The following is a 14,066-nucleotide window of genomic DNA, read 5'->3' as shown; positions in this document are numbered from 1 at the left end:
TAAGGAACATTTTGCTAGTACTGATGTGAAGCTATAATATCTTTTTGAGTAGAGTTCAGTGCATTAGAGGTGTCAGTAATCTCAAATATAGCAATCAGTGTACAAGGCTGCAAATTTATTTTAAGAACATTGGAAATAACAGTAAAGTAACCAGTCCAAAAACCATGCCGATTAGGACAAAGAAAAAAAAATATGACTAAGGTGACAAGGGGAGCGGTGGCATTTGTCACACTTATATTCCGCTTCCGGCTAGATCTTAGAGCCTGGACTTTGAGAAATGGACCCCGTGTAGCACTTTAAATTGGATAAGCTTAAGATGAGCACAAGGGGTGGTAGACCGTATCCTAACTATAGCATGTTCCCAGAAGTCATCACTCACTTGTATTCCTAGCTCCATTTCCCATGCTTTCTTAGTTTTTCTTTAGTTTTCTTACCTCTGATTGTCTAATTTAAGAATGGAATCATACATGTTTGAGATCATTCCTCTCTGAAATGGGTTATGTGAGATCAAGCTTTCCCAGGGCTGTGCTGGAGGTAAAAAGAGAATGCTAGGAAAACAAAATGTTAGGAGACTAAATGACAAATTTGAAAATAATGTGAAACAGGGAGGCTATAGCTAGATGACAAGTTGGCAAAATTATCAAGGAAACCATGTACATATAAATTTATGAAATTTGGATTGCCCTTTTCATGCCAAATCAAAAATCTCAAGTGTGAAAGTGAGGGAGGAAACACATGAGGGGGTTTGTAATGTAACAGACAGAGGATTGATGACAATTGTGAAGGGCAATGGTGATAAAGGACAGTCTTGGCGAATTCCACATCTAAGAGCAAAATAATCAGAACATGTATCATTTGTGTGGACCCTGGCTTTAGGGGATGAATAAAGGAGGTGAATCCAAGCAATGAATCCAACAGGAAAGCAAATTTTTTCTACCCTTCAAACACGTACTTGCACTCTCTCACTATACCCTGTCAAATGCTTTTTGGGCAGCTAAGGAAATTACCATTTTGGGATGTGCAGATGATGGTTAGAATAAGTTATATTAAAAAGTGTATGGGTATTAAAGAACTACCGATGTCCCTTTATAAAACCATTTTGCTCTTTAGATATAATATGAGGAAGCACATCCTCCAATCGAGATGGAATAATTGTAGCCAACACCTTTACATCAGCCTTTAGCAAAAAACCTGGTCTGGTCTGGTCTGGTGGGACCTGTCCAAAAGTGTCTCTTTTTCTAGCTTGAATGCTTCTTTCAGCAAAGCAGCAACAGCCTCTGTTTTGCAGGTGTCAGAGCCCTCTGGTACCCCCACTATCTTGATGGTGTTGTGCCATGATACTGAATCCAAATCCTTACACTTACTTTCAAGCTTGGCTGCGTAAGCAGTAAGGCTCTCAGTAGTGGTTTCCATTTGAGTAATGTTGTCAGAACAGCTGCTGGGCCTTTTGGGATTTTTCTCAAGTGAGTGACCCTATGGCTTGGTAGAGGTCTTCGCTCTCTGAGTGCTTCTAGTTGTTTATAAAAGAGTTCAAATAACATAAAGGAATCAAAATATAATTTTGCATGTTTCTCGTGTTTAAGAGGAAGTAATGGAAGAATAGGTGTCACTGGTTGGTTTGCTAATTTTTAGGCAGAAATGTTGGTGCTTTACCATGTTGCCCACTGTTTAGCAAAGTAGCTTTCTATGATTTGTATGAGCTACTGTACCCAGAGCTCTAATCTTTTGGCAAATATTTGGCAAAATAGCAGCCTACCTGGTCACAATGATGCAAAAGTGTAAACCAGTAAACCATTGGTGTGCGAGTGAAGAGTCTATGGCCCCCTGCTAAGATTAAGATTTTCCCCAAAAAGTACCTCCATATCTCATAAAATAAGCATTCAGAATTCTTATATATACCACCACTGAGCCCTCAAGCTCAGGTGGCAGATTTACCTGCCGGTCTGACCAGGTGAAAACAAATATGTAATGAGGAGGAAATGGGAGTATTTCACTTTTGTCAAGAAGTGAAACAAGCAGCTGTTGCGGTCACTGAGAAAAGTATAGTTTTTTGGATGAATTCAGTATCACAAGGAGGAACACACCTAACCCACAACACCAGCTTGAGTTCTGTTAGACAGTTCTACATTATGTTACCTTTTGAAAAGCTAAATAATCTACTGTGTCAAATGCTGACCTTGAAGTCAAGACACAGGAATAGTTACTCTTACTTGGTCAAAAAAAACACTGTTTTCGCAGTTTTACTGATTGACTCTGAACATTGGATGGATTTTAAGTATTTTATTTAATAGTGCTTGAAACATTTTTCTTTCTATGAAAAGTTTCATTGTAAAGACCATCAAAGTCAAATACACTGTATTTTCTCTTCTTGCTCTCCTCTCTCCATCTTTTCCACTCCTTTCTCAGTCCCATTGGCCTGAGGCAGAACAATTAAAAGTTTCTTTCTCACCCAATGAGCCGCATGATGAGAACGTGCTTGTAAAACCACAAGTCTCATATCCTGCATCGTTCTTTGCAACACTCCACTTCTGGGTTCTTCACCTCATCATTTCATGCTCCTTTTTTTGTTTTCTTTCAGTATTATCTTTCCGTGTGGACTATCTAATTTCTAAAAAAAACCTTTTACCTCTTCCTAGTTTTCCTACCTCCAATTTCCTCTTTATTCTCTCTGTGCTTGAGTAAACATTTTTAATCACTATTTTTACTTTTTAAATATTTTTTCATTGGCTATTTATTTATTGCTGACTCTCATTCACAGCTTATTTAACTTATTTTCTTTTTTTAAACAGTTTGTCCTTTCTGCATTTTCCTGTTTTAGGCTTATTCTTCCTCTTTATCATTTACTCTCTTAGGCTGGGAACATACTTGCTTTTGATTACTTGATTCAGATTTTTATCTTGGCTACCTCACACCTTGTGCTTCTATGGAGCACTAGATGTTCATACCCTCAGAAATCTATCTAGGCTATCTAGAAGCAAATGTGAACATATATATCTAATTTCTTTGATTTAGTGGACACTCAGATGCCATTTACAATGCTGCAGCTATCTAACCTCCTTGATTGTTCCTGCATTCATTGAGTTACATCCTCCAAATCCAGAGGTTTTGTCACGTTTGCTTTCTCTGTTGTGCCCCCTAGTGGAAACATCTGGTAGCACGTGTTACAACACAGGCAAAGTATTTAAACAATTACTCCCACAACGGAGCTGATTTCCTCCATGAATGCGTGGTTAAAGAGCAACATTATGACCTTGATTAATACTCAGCAAAGGTCTTTGAAAAAGTCTCTTCAAAGCTTGTTTCACTTGTCTGCTTCGCTTGTCTTCAGTAGTCCTTTATTCAATGATGTACCTAGATTCCAACGATGGAAAAGTCAGAAATGCGGATGTCACAACGAAATCAGGATGCAAATGGGTAGTAGGTATATTAGTGGCACAAGCAGTAGGACATCATCGGGAACCCATGCATAGAGAGACAAGAACTCTGATCCACCCATTTCCAGCAGTGGGGTAAAGCAGACCCAAGGCAGAGGAGAGACAGGATCCAAGCCGAGGTCCAGCACCTAGAGGAGGAGAGGAGGAGGCCTAGGGCAGTGAAACTTGGATCACAACGAGCCTGGACAAAGTGGGATCTGCCAAAGTGGAAGATCACCTGGCCTGAACTCTGGAGGCAGTTGCCCTTTTGCATGTTGTTCCTGCTCAGGGCAGCGAACGACACCCTTCCATCACCAACAAACCTCCACAGATGGGAAATGAGGACCCACTGTGCAGGCTGTGTGGAGGGAGAGGAACCATGGTGCACATACTGGGAGGATGCAAGATTGCTCTTAGCCAGGAAAGATACAGATGGCGGCACAACAAAGTCCTCTGTGCCTTGGCCAACATTATAGAGCGGAAGAGACTGAAAAAATTGCAAACATTGCTGAGGCTTGATCTTGTGGTCAGAGGAGGCAAAAAAGATCATTTTGATTGAACTGACGGTCCCATGGGAAGATACTTGTGAGGAAGCATTATGAGACAAAGGCTTCCAAGTACCAGGACCTTGTTGACCAGTGCAGGGACAAGGGACGGCAGAGCTGGCTATTCCCAGTTGAGGTTGGGTGCAGGGGTTTCTCGGCACAGCCTGTGTGTAAGACATTCACAGATCTGGGAGTAACAGGAAGGGAGAGAAAGACAGCTGTCCGTATGTTGGGGAAGGCAGCAGAAAGAGCATCTTGTTGGCTCTGGAACAGGATGGAGGGGTTGTGCTGGCTGTCAGGAGAAGATGGGCAGTGACTGGCCATCACTGCTGGATCCACCAACTGGAGGGCATTGTGATTTAGGGTTGAAACGCCCATTGAAAGTTGGACACTAGCTGAAGACATCTCCTCCTGGCCGAAAGCAACAGTCATGCAGACATGACTGAAGCATGTAGCATCAAAGATATATTTATATTTATATATAACAGTAGGTGGTGTTAGATTATCTTTGTTAGGTCATGTGACTGTTGAAGTCTCATGTTTTCCATTTAGGACAAACTAGTTAATTTCACTGCAGCTGTCAGAATTCATCCAGTTTATTTAGTCAGAACACATTATATTTTTTGTTTATGAAGACTTATTTAACTCAGTTTTGCCCAATTTCAATCTGTTAGATGTTCCTGATAATTTGCCCCATCACCTTCCCAGTTTACACTCTTGTGCTCCATCCTGTCCTTTCTGTATACTTGTCTTTCATCCCTCTCTGAATCTGCCTTGCAAGGATGCATGCACGCTGTGGTGACATTTCTTTTGTCATACACACCTTTAACTGTGGCTCAGCACGGTAGCACCATCTTCAGGCCCACAAAGATAGGTGTATGGAGGCAGTGCTCCCCCTCTTTTCATTTCTCCTGTTATTTTTGGAGCTGCCCAGATATTTTTAGCTCTGTGTTGCCATGTGAACTGGTTGTCCCGGAGACCAAGGAGAGGGGTGTTCCCATGCAAGGCTGGCATCAGCTTTACGTTTTCTTTCTGTGTCAAAATTACAAGCCTTGTATTAAAAGATGGGGGAGGAAAAGCATTTTGTCACAGTTTTCATGGACATGTACAAATGTGGATAGAAATAAAGCAGCCTAACACTATAACAGGCTCTACATAAGAATGTAGCAATATTGTTTGACTTTTATAGAAGCCAAACTTATAAATTAAGCAAAGAAAAGGTTATATTTATTGCCCTTCATTCTGCTCCACCTGTGAATCTGCTGTATACCTGCTCTGTGCAGTCGCTTCATCATATTTGCATTTGGTTTTAGTAATTCTGCGCCTACAATGATTGATGATCAAACCAATGTAATAAACTGCATAAACAAATCAATATATTTGTATACTTATTAAGTTGCAAGATGCTACAAGCATTTTTGATATCAGTAGTGACTATAAATAATATTAAAATCATTGTGAGGCTCTAGTTTTTATAATTGAAATAAAATTTTTCTGTGAAGTTTTATAAAGTACAGTCTATAAACCAGTTGTCCAGTAAGGAGGGGGGTCAAAAATGGTGTTGGTGTGTTATTATAATTTCGTAAAATTATACTAGTGATAAAAAAAAAATTGCATGACTTGTTAGAAACAAATGCTGATAAACTGAAATGGTTTTTACCTTTATAAAACTTGCGAATATACATGAACTTGATAGATGTGCTCAGATCATTTCTCAACTCACAAATAATTCTTTTTCTTTCAGGGAATGAACATCATCTTCAATGTAGCCCTGGCCCTGCTCAAGGTCAGTCCCAACTTCATTCATTTATTTAACTGTTGTGATCATTTAATTGCAAAATCATTTCTAATGTAAAATGTTTGCCTCTTATTAAACTAGGTTACTATATTTCAAGGAGCCCTGGTACTTTATGCGTTATACTCTTGTTTCAGACCTAGCACCTGAGTAACTATTTAAAAACAGTATTAAGTTTCGATCGGTGCACTGTGCATACAGTACGTGGTGTAAAGTCAGCCTGATGTGATGGTTTCTCTGACATGTGTTGCCTCCCAGTGTACAAATGAGAAACTACAACTGTGTATGAGACTGAGTTGTCTTTGTAGGACATATTTGGCTGCATATGATTCTCTATCAGAGAATACCACACCTTACTACTTATTACACAGAATTAGAAAGACCATCTACATTTAACCACTAAACAATTAGTCACCATTGTTACAATTTCCCACAGTAACTGACCCCTTACTTAGGATAATTTATATTGGTTTTACTTATGCCCAAAATAAGCCAGTTGCTCTTCAGGGATTCTGCAAATAGAAGTGCACAGTAATGCAAATAATTAGTTTGAAAATATGCTTTTAGTTGGGGTTCAGGATGTAGTTGTGGAAAGACACAAGTTTGGAGGATACAAAAGGATGTAAGTGTTTTTTACTGTCCATCTAAGAACTGTTGAGAATATTATAAAGCACTCTTGGTGGAAATCAACAACACTTTGACCCAGATGGCCCACAATCCCTATGAATGAGTGAACCAGGAACATATCGGCTTGGAAAATAATACCCTTTGGCAGTTTTGTGTGATTAAGATAAAAGTGAAACAACAACAATAATGTGACAAATTTCTACTGTTGCCTGCTTTTAACAGTATGACTACAAATGCTATGCATGTTAAAGCAACATGGTGTAGAATTGCTTTTTGAAAATTACAGATCTGGTTGTGGCTGGACAGATTGATGAGTTTTGGGAATGACTGTGACCATTTACATGTCGGTGTCTGCTGGTTCTTTGTAGATAGTAATTTGATGGGGCAGCTTGCTTTTCTAATCATGTCATCCACATTTTACAAAATTTACAGAATAAGCAATTCACTATGACTTTTTATTTCTTATTATACAGTTAAGATTGTTTAATTTTGTTGCAAAAAAGTTAGGTTTGAATCGCAAGTAAGAGAGCCATTTTTTTCTGATTTTAGGGTTTAGATTAAGTTTTGCCTCTTTTATTTATATTCATAGTAGTAATTAGGTAAAACTAAGGGACACTTATGGTGAGGTCTACCAACATGACGCTCAGGTGGGTTATAAATGTGTTCTCTCGCGTTCCAGCTTTACCTTTTTCTGTCATTCAAAGAAAATCATGACTATTTTTTAACCCTCAAAGAAAGCAAATAATCACATAGATATCATCTTTAGCCGTTATATAAATGAAAGTAAATGTTGTGAATATACAACCCACATTAACAGAAATTTTATGAATTTCTGTGAAATGCATAAAAAAACTGTTTTGCCAGCTTGCCTATCAGAAATGAGTACAACAGAAAAAACATTCAGTGTCTTCACTGACAAACTTAATTATTTTAAGAAAATGTAAGCAAATCTAGAATTTATTTCCAGCAACTCACAACATAAAGGCAAGTAGGGAAAGTCATATGATACGTAAATAATGTTGCTCAGGAAGCTTCTACATTTGGAAGATAAATTGGTGATCTCTGGGTTTCAGGATAGGGAATAAAAGGAACATTTACCAGAAGCTTGGTCTTCTAAGCAGGAAAAATAATATGTTGTGTTATGTTTTTGTTGGTTGATAAAGTAATAAGTGTCAAAGAGAATATTTCTCACTGCAAAACTGCAAAGAACTTGGGCCTTTTAACATTTACACTGCATGTGAAAAAAAATTAGGCCAAGACTGGAAACCACTGATGGATGCACGTGACTGTTGATCCTTCAGGTGGCACTGGATGAAAACTCCTACCACCATAATGCCTTCAGTTATATGGGCATAGGACTACCGTTTAAAACCATTTTTACACAACACAATCTGACACTGCATCCAGAAATTATAGACTAAATTTCACAGAGAGGAAGCCATATATCAACTGCATCGAAACAAAGCAGGGTTCTCTCCACTTGAGCCCATTTCTGAGACAGTGGACATGTTCTGTGACTGTATGGTTCATCTGCTTTAGGGGAAAACCAATGGTCAGGTTCTATACGTGCTAAAGAAGAGACAATAATCAGGCTGCTAGAGAATGAAAGGTGATAATGTCTGTGATAGTATAAGAGTGGATAGCCAGGGTAACTTGAGTTTATGTTATGGTACCACTGATTCAGAGGTGTACATTGGAATTTTGGAGACCTTCAAGGAGACGTTTTTCCTGGGAGGTTCTTGGTTGTTTTTGTAGGTGTTTTATTATAATTTTTTATTTAATTTTTCTTTGTTGAGTATATTGCTGACATCAAATTCCGGATTTGTTTGTCTTCATTAAGAAACTGATGAGTGAGGAAGCTGAAAAACTTCCTTGGTGTTTATTTCTGTTAAATAACAGTTTAAACAATCATCGAAACTACTCATTTAAGCAGATTCATACAGAGGTGTGTGTTTCCTTGTTTTGAAGTGTTTTGAGCAGAAACTGGCTCAACATTTTGTTTTCCTTTCTTCCTGCCATAAGGCAAAAATTATTTTAGTTTGCTTAATGTTAAGATTCTGCCAATAGCTATATTTTCTTACATAAAATGGTGACAGTGTTTAAACATCAACACATTAAAGATTTATTCACGAGAACACACAAAACAAGTTAAAAATGATAATAATTCCAGTTAGACCAGAGTTGCTGCTGTTGTGTAGCAATAAAGGTTCATGGTTTTTGAAGAGGAAACAATTTTGAAGATGCAATGGTCGGGAATGGGAACAAATAAGGATGTGAGGAAGAGGAGTGTGGAGGGGGCTTCCACTGCCTGCTTTCTATTGGTCAGGCATGACGGCATTCTCCCCTGAGGCTCCCTCCTCCCTCCTTCATCCATCCTGCACTCCTCTCTGCTCTCATCACCCTCCCTCTATCTGTGCTCGCCTCCCTCCCTCTTCTGTTTAGCAGTCGCCATCCACATCACATCAGGAACATAAGCTATGATGTTAGCAATCTGAACCTGAAGGAGCAAAGCTTCTGTTTTTCTATCATTTTTTTCCTCTTCATCTTTACTTTCCATGGATGCCTGCTTGGAGCGTCTTTCCTTCAGCTCATTTTCTTTCCTTTTTACCTCCTCCTCCTCTGTTTTTGCCTTTTCCTCTTCTCACTTGGCTGGATATTTATTTCTGCAACACGCTACTTCTGTCCACCACCCAGACCTCTGCAACGGAGCCGCCCCTGCTAACTGTTAGCATTTAGCATCACAAAGCGCAAGAGAGACAAGGAAAAAAGGGGTTTTGGGAAACCTTGTCATTTATTTGCTTTTCCTCGCCCCAGCTTCTGGCCAGGACCAACATTCCTGACAGTGAAACAACAAACACTCATCCAAACCCTTACCCTTTTAGATGGTGCTGCTCAGTGACAGAAGTGACTTCCCATCAGAAAGAACTGGCTTCTCATCTAAAAGATCTACTAACTAATAAAGACAGAATGTCTGGTTGTTTCTGCTAATAGAAATCTATTGGAGGGAAAACACAGGAGTCCATGCTGGAGCTGCTGATGGGACTGTGCTTTCACTGCTAAACGTGTGGCTCTGTAGAAAGTTTATTTCAAAGGATTATCAGCCAAGGCAAGGAGAATGGTGTAGATATAGAGAGGTCATTGTGACTCGTTTTTCCTTATTCACTACTTTTGTTCATTTTGGATTTTATGCATCGCTGGTTTGTGTGTGACTCGACGAGATCAGCATCCACTCAGCCATAAACTAACACAGTGCATCATCTCCTGCAGGCACAGAAGTGCCATATTTCCATCGTTGACAGACCACATCTTGTCTGCCTCTATGTTGCCAGGACTGCCTGCCCAGGCTTTTTAGAGCTGATTTTTTTTAAGGAGCTGTATTGTTCTTTTAGACCATTTTACATTTCAAAGAAAGCTAAAATCTTGTTGGATTTAAATCAGGGTTCCCCTCCTCCCATATGGCTTTGATGTCTCATCTCATACACTGAGCTCAGAGCATTAAGGACACTCTGCTGTTGAGAGAATTTTCCCAGCATCTTTATAGACTAACAAGGAAACAAACAAAAAAAAGGTGGAGTGCTTATCCATCACTGCAGTTTTTCTGGAGCGACAGCCCACGTGTTGAGCAGCTTTGTTGCTAGGCAACAGCATACTGGTTTGGAATTGGTTGCAGGAATTTGCCAAAGGAAGATGAGAGTGGGTAGTGTGACTGGATTTCAAATTGAGTCTGACAGGTAGCTGGAGGTCTCAGCATTATGCCGCGAGGGTTGTCAATACATCACTTTCTGACTGTATCGCACCAGGAGGCTGTTTCTGGGCTCTGACAGTGGTACAAGCTGAGTGGCAGCCACCAAAATCTTGTCCACTAGTTCAAATCCTGTGGTGCCCAAATGAACAGGGTCAGCACCAACGTTACATACCAAGGATGACGATTTGTTTCTGCTACTGTGTGATTTTGATGAGCTTCCTGAACTCCAGCCTGTTGTGACAGGCCAGTCAAGCAGCTTGCTCAGCAGGACAGCAGGACTCAGCCAGTTTGGTGAACATTGACTTCAGAAGACTTGGGCCTGCTGAAGTTGACCAAATTCCTCTGTGTCTGCTTCCACCACACCCATTCTCCAGTTCTCCCCCAACAACTGAGACTCCCATTGTGACATTCAGACGACACGCTGGAGTCATCTGCCACCCTGGCCCCGGAGCGGGACCACCCCTCTCCCATACCCTGTCCCACCCCACCACCATCTCCTCCACGCTCCCCTCCACCCTCTCCTCCTCCTATACCAGCCCTGACCCCACATCTGCCCCTTCCAGCAGCATGCAGAGCAGTGGAAGATGGAGAGGGAAAATCAGAAGAGAGCACCCAGAGCAGTCAAACCTCAGCAGACTCTTTCTGCAAGGTGATGGATCTCCTTGGAATGGGACACCGGCTTTTCGTCCCCAGGCTGCTGGCGGTGAGACAAGGGGAACAGGAATACAGATGCTGCATAAAACAAACTCAGTATGCTCTAATGGTCATCTGTTTTAGTGGAATGGCCACTTGACTGGTGTCGATAGTGGGAAGAGATATCACTTATCACAGATGATAACAGGAAACAGGAAGCCAGCATCATATTTAGTTAGAAAAATACGTTCCCATCAGATGGCTGTCTAATGTTTTACATACTTGATATATCTAGTTTTTTACTGTCTAACAAAAGCCATATTTTAAATGAATGATACTACAGAAAACTTTTCAAGATGAAGATCTAAAAATGGCACTCCTATCTTCTAATATAATGAAACATAACATGATCTGGCGGTGTGATAAGAGAAGACTTCTTTCTTGAAATAGACCCTGATAATTGATCAGATACTCTCAAAACACAGCATGGATTGTTGTGTCTATGCTTTTTCACACCACAAGATGGTGCTATTATGTATTGTTGAACACCTACTCACTAAACTTTATTCACTTGACAAAAAGTTGTCTGTGGTTACACAGAGATAGAGCTAAAAAAAATACAAAACAAAACACTTCTAGCAACGTTAGAGTACTTTGAAAACTCTTTAGTGATCATGTGAGGCACAAATGTGAAAGTGAAGTTAGTTCAGAATACCAGATTAGTAATTCTGTCCTATATGAGTGCATATAATGGAGGTTGATGGTGGCTGTTCTTGATGAAGAGGAACACTAATATGATTGTTGAGAACTGAGGTTTCTTTACTGTAATGCATCTAATGGAAAGATAAAATAAGATGCTGTAACATTAATGATGTCTTCTAAAACAAAATAATAAATAAATAAACATTACATGTTAGTCAGCAACTTTGTGTCTGAATATGGAAAATGACAGTCAACACTTAGAAGATGACTCTTATTTGTACAGCACATGTCTGATGCATCTCTTGTGCGACTGTCTCCACCACCACCTCTCCTCTCGCCTCTTTCCCTCCAGACATCCAAAGAAGACCTCTTGCAAGCAGACTTTGAGGGGGCCCTAAAGTTCTTCAGAGTCCAGCTTCCTAAACGATACAGAGCTGCAGAAAATGCCAGAAGGCTAATGGAGCAGGCCTGCAACATCAAGGTAAGAAGGCAGCTCCCCATAAAAATACTAGTACACAGCTGACTTTTGTTGCTTATTTACCTCACATCTAAATTTTTATGTAAAACTGTAAAATTTTGCTTTTCTAAAACCACACACATCATTAAAGGAGATGAGTCCAAGCCACAAGGGAGGGAATTCCTTTCCTGACATCTCCCACTCAGAGACTTAAAGAGCTAACTTGAGGGGTCAGACATCAGCTAGATTTGGCTATATTGGGCATCTGATCAGTAACATTCTGGATGTAGTTTGAGGTATTCTGTCTCTCAGAGTATAATTACTGTGCGATGCAATGGATCTAAGTGTACTATGACTTTTTGTAACACTGACTCCTTGACTACTAATTGATAAGCTTTTCTTTTTATATATTTGGCCTCCACAGTTTTTGTTATATCTGGAAGTACATCAGAAAAACCGGTGCATTTTGTGTTGATCTCTACATTGTTTGAGAGGTCGGGCAGAGAGGGCAGGAAAATGACCACACTGTCTCATCATCATGAATAGCTGAGTTATGCTGTCTACAGTTACCCTTTGCATTGTTCTAAACTACGTAATTTATTGGTTTAGCTATTTTTCTCCTATTTTACAGTTCATTATATGTTTTTGTTTTTATTATGAAGCTTGCTTTGAAAACAGCAGATAAACCTGTTTTTCATGGCTGGTGGTCATAGCTTTCCTCTGAACTTGCAAGGCTGTTTTCATTAAAATTCCTTCGAGAACACACGTTATCATCCTCCTGTTGGCCTTAAAGAGGCTGCTGACATTTGGGGAATTTGCTGAAACCACCAGAGAGTGGTACACAGTGTATTTGATATAAATGTGTGTGTGTGTGTGTGTGTGTCAGCAGTGTGATTTGATAGAGGAAGGAAAGAGTTGACAGAAAGATGGAAGTGATAGTCGTCTTCTCGCCACCCAGTTGCTGTTTCTCTTCTGTGTGTTCTCTGTCAATATCTCTGTATCAACATAAAGTTTGTATTTTTACATTTCATTTTCTGATTGACCTGAAAAGCTTTGAGTGACTCCACATGTTGGAAAGTATTATTTGCTCTAGGACATGTTGGTAATAGACACTTGCTAAGGACCAAGTGGAGATCACTACATGCTTGTTCATCTTTGTTTTACTACATACAGGATATCCTGCATTATAACTCAGACTTTATCTCTAGTTGTCTTGCACAATCTTGCAAAAATACAAGCTTCATATATGCAAATTTGTCAACCCCAAAACACAGACCACATCATCTGCTGCACTCCTTTTTTAAATTAGGAAAACTGCACAGGAAGCATAAACAGCTTTTTTTTTTCAGTAATACTAAGATAGTTTGTGACTGTGCATGAAATAATTTATAATAATTAGGTTTCCATTATGTTTTTTAATTGCGTTTAAAATATGTGAACAAGAAAAGGTGAATGAAAACTGCAAAAATCTTATTGAATTAAAAAAAAAATATCTAAAGTAAAAAAAAAAAAAATCCTGCTTTTTGTGAATTTTGGCCTTTGATATGCATTATGCCTTCTTCCCAAATTATGTGAGTCAAATGAAAATTCATTCATTCCTTTTAGAGTTGTTGTAATCTCTAATAGATTAAATTTATATTTCTGAGTATTATAAATACTCTGAATAAATAATATAATATATAATAAAAAAAATAATAGTATAAAAACATGGCAGTTTTCATACTAGTCAAGCCATTGTGGTTTTGTGGCTTAAAGTGTCTGTGTTCATTACAATTCACTACAATTTGACTCAGGGTTTTCTTTTAATTTGTCAATTTCCTGCGTGGTAGGAAACTAACATTACTCTGACATCACCATCTGACTGAAATAACATCAAAGCACACATGCTGCATAGAAAGAGACCGTGTAGAAAGATGTTAATGGGATATTACACACGCAGATTAACAAACACATTGTGTCTGTTTTTTCATTCTCTAGAGATTTTAGTTTCCTCTTGCATTGGTATATTTATTTTTGCCACTTTTTACATCTTTCTCAGAACCATACAAGCTTAATTTCTTGTGTATTTAGTCTTGGCACCTTTCTCAAACACAAATGCACTCATACAATAAACCCTCAGTATTCAATCCATTTTTTTTCCTGTGTAATC

General features: G+C 39.2%; 1 protein-coding gene across 1 annotated transcript in view; it reads left to right on the top strand.

Annotated features, from left to right (window-relative positions):
* The window catches only part of rabgap1l (RAB GTPase activating protein 1-like), a 106,791-nt gene that overhangs the window by 73,844 nt on the left and 18,881 nt on the right, over positions 1-14,066 (top strand). The window contains exons 18-19 of the mRNA XM_042006745.1: positions 5,703-5,744; positions 11,813-11,941. Of these exons, the coding sequence (XP_041862679.1) occupies positions 5,703-5,744; positions 11,813-11,941 (171 nt within the window). The remainder of the gene's footprint in view (positions 1-5,702; positions 5,745-11,812; positions 11,942-14,066) is intronic.

Source organism: Melanotaenia boesemani, chromosome 14 (genome assembly GCF_017639745.1).
Source record: "Melanotaenia boesemani isolate fMelBoe1 chromosome 14, fMelBoe1.pri, whole genome shotgun sequence".
Lineage (NCBI taxonomy): Eukaryota > Metazoa > Chordata > Actinopteri > Atheriniformes > Melanotaeniidae > Melanotaenia > Melanotaenia boesemani.
This window is presented reverse-complemented; position numbering and strand designations above follow the sequence as displayed.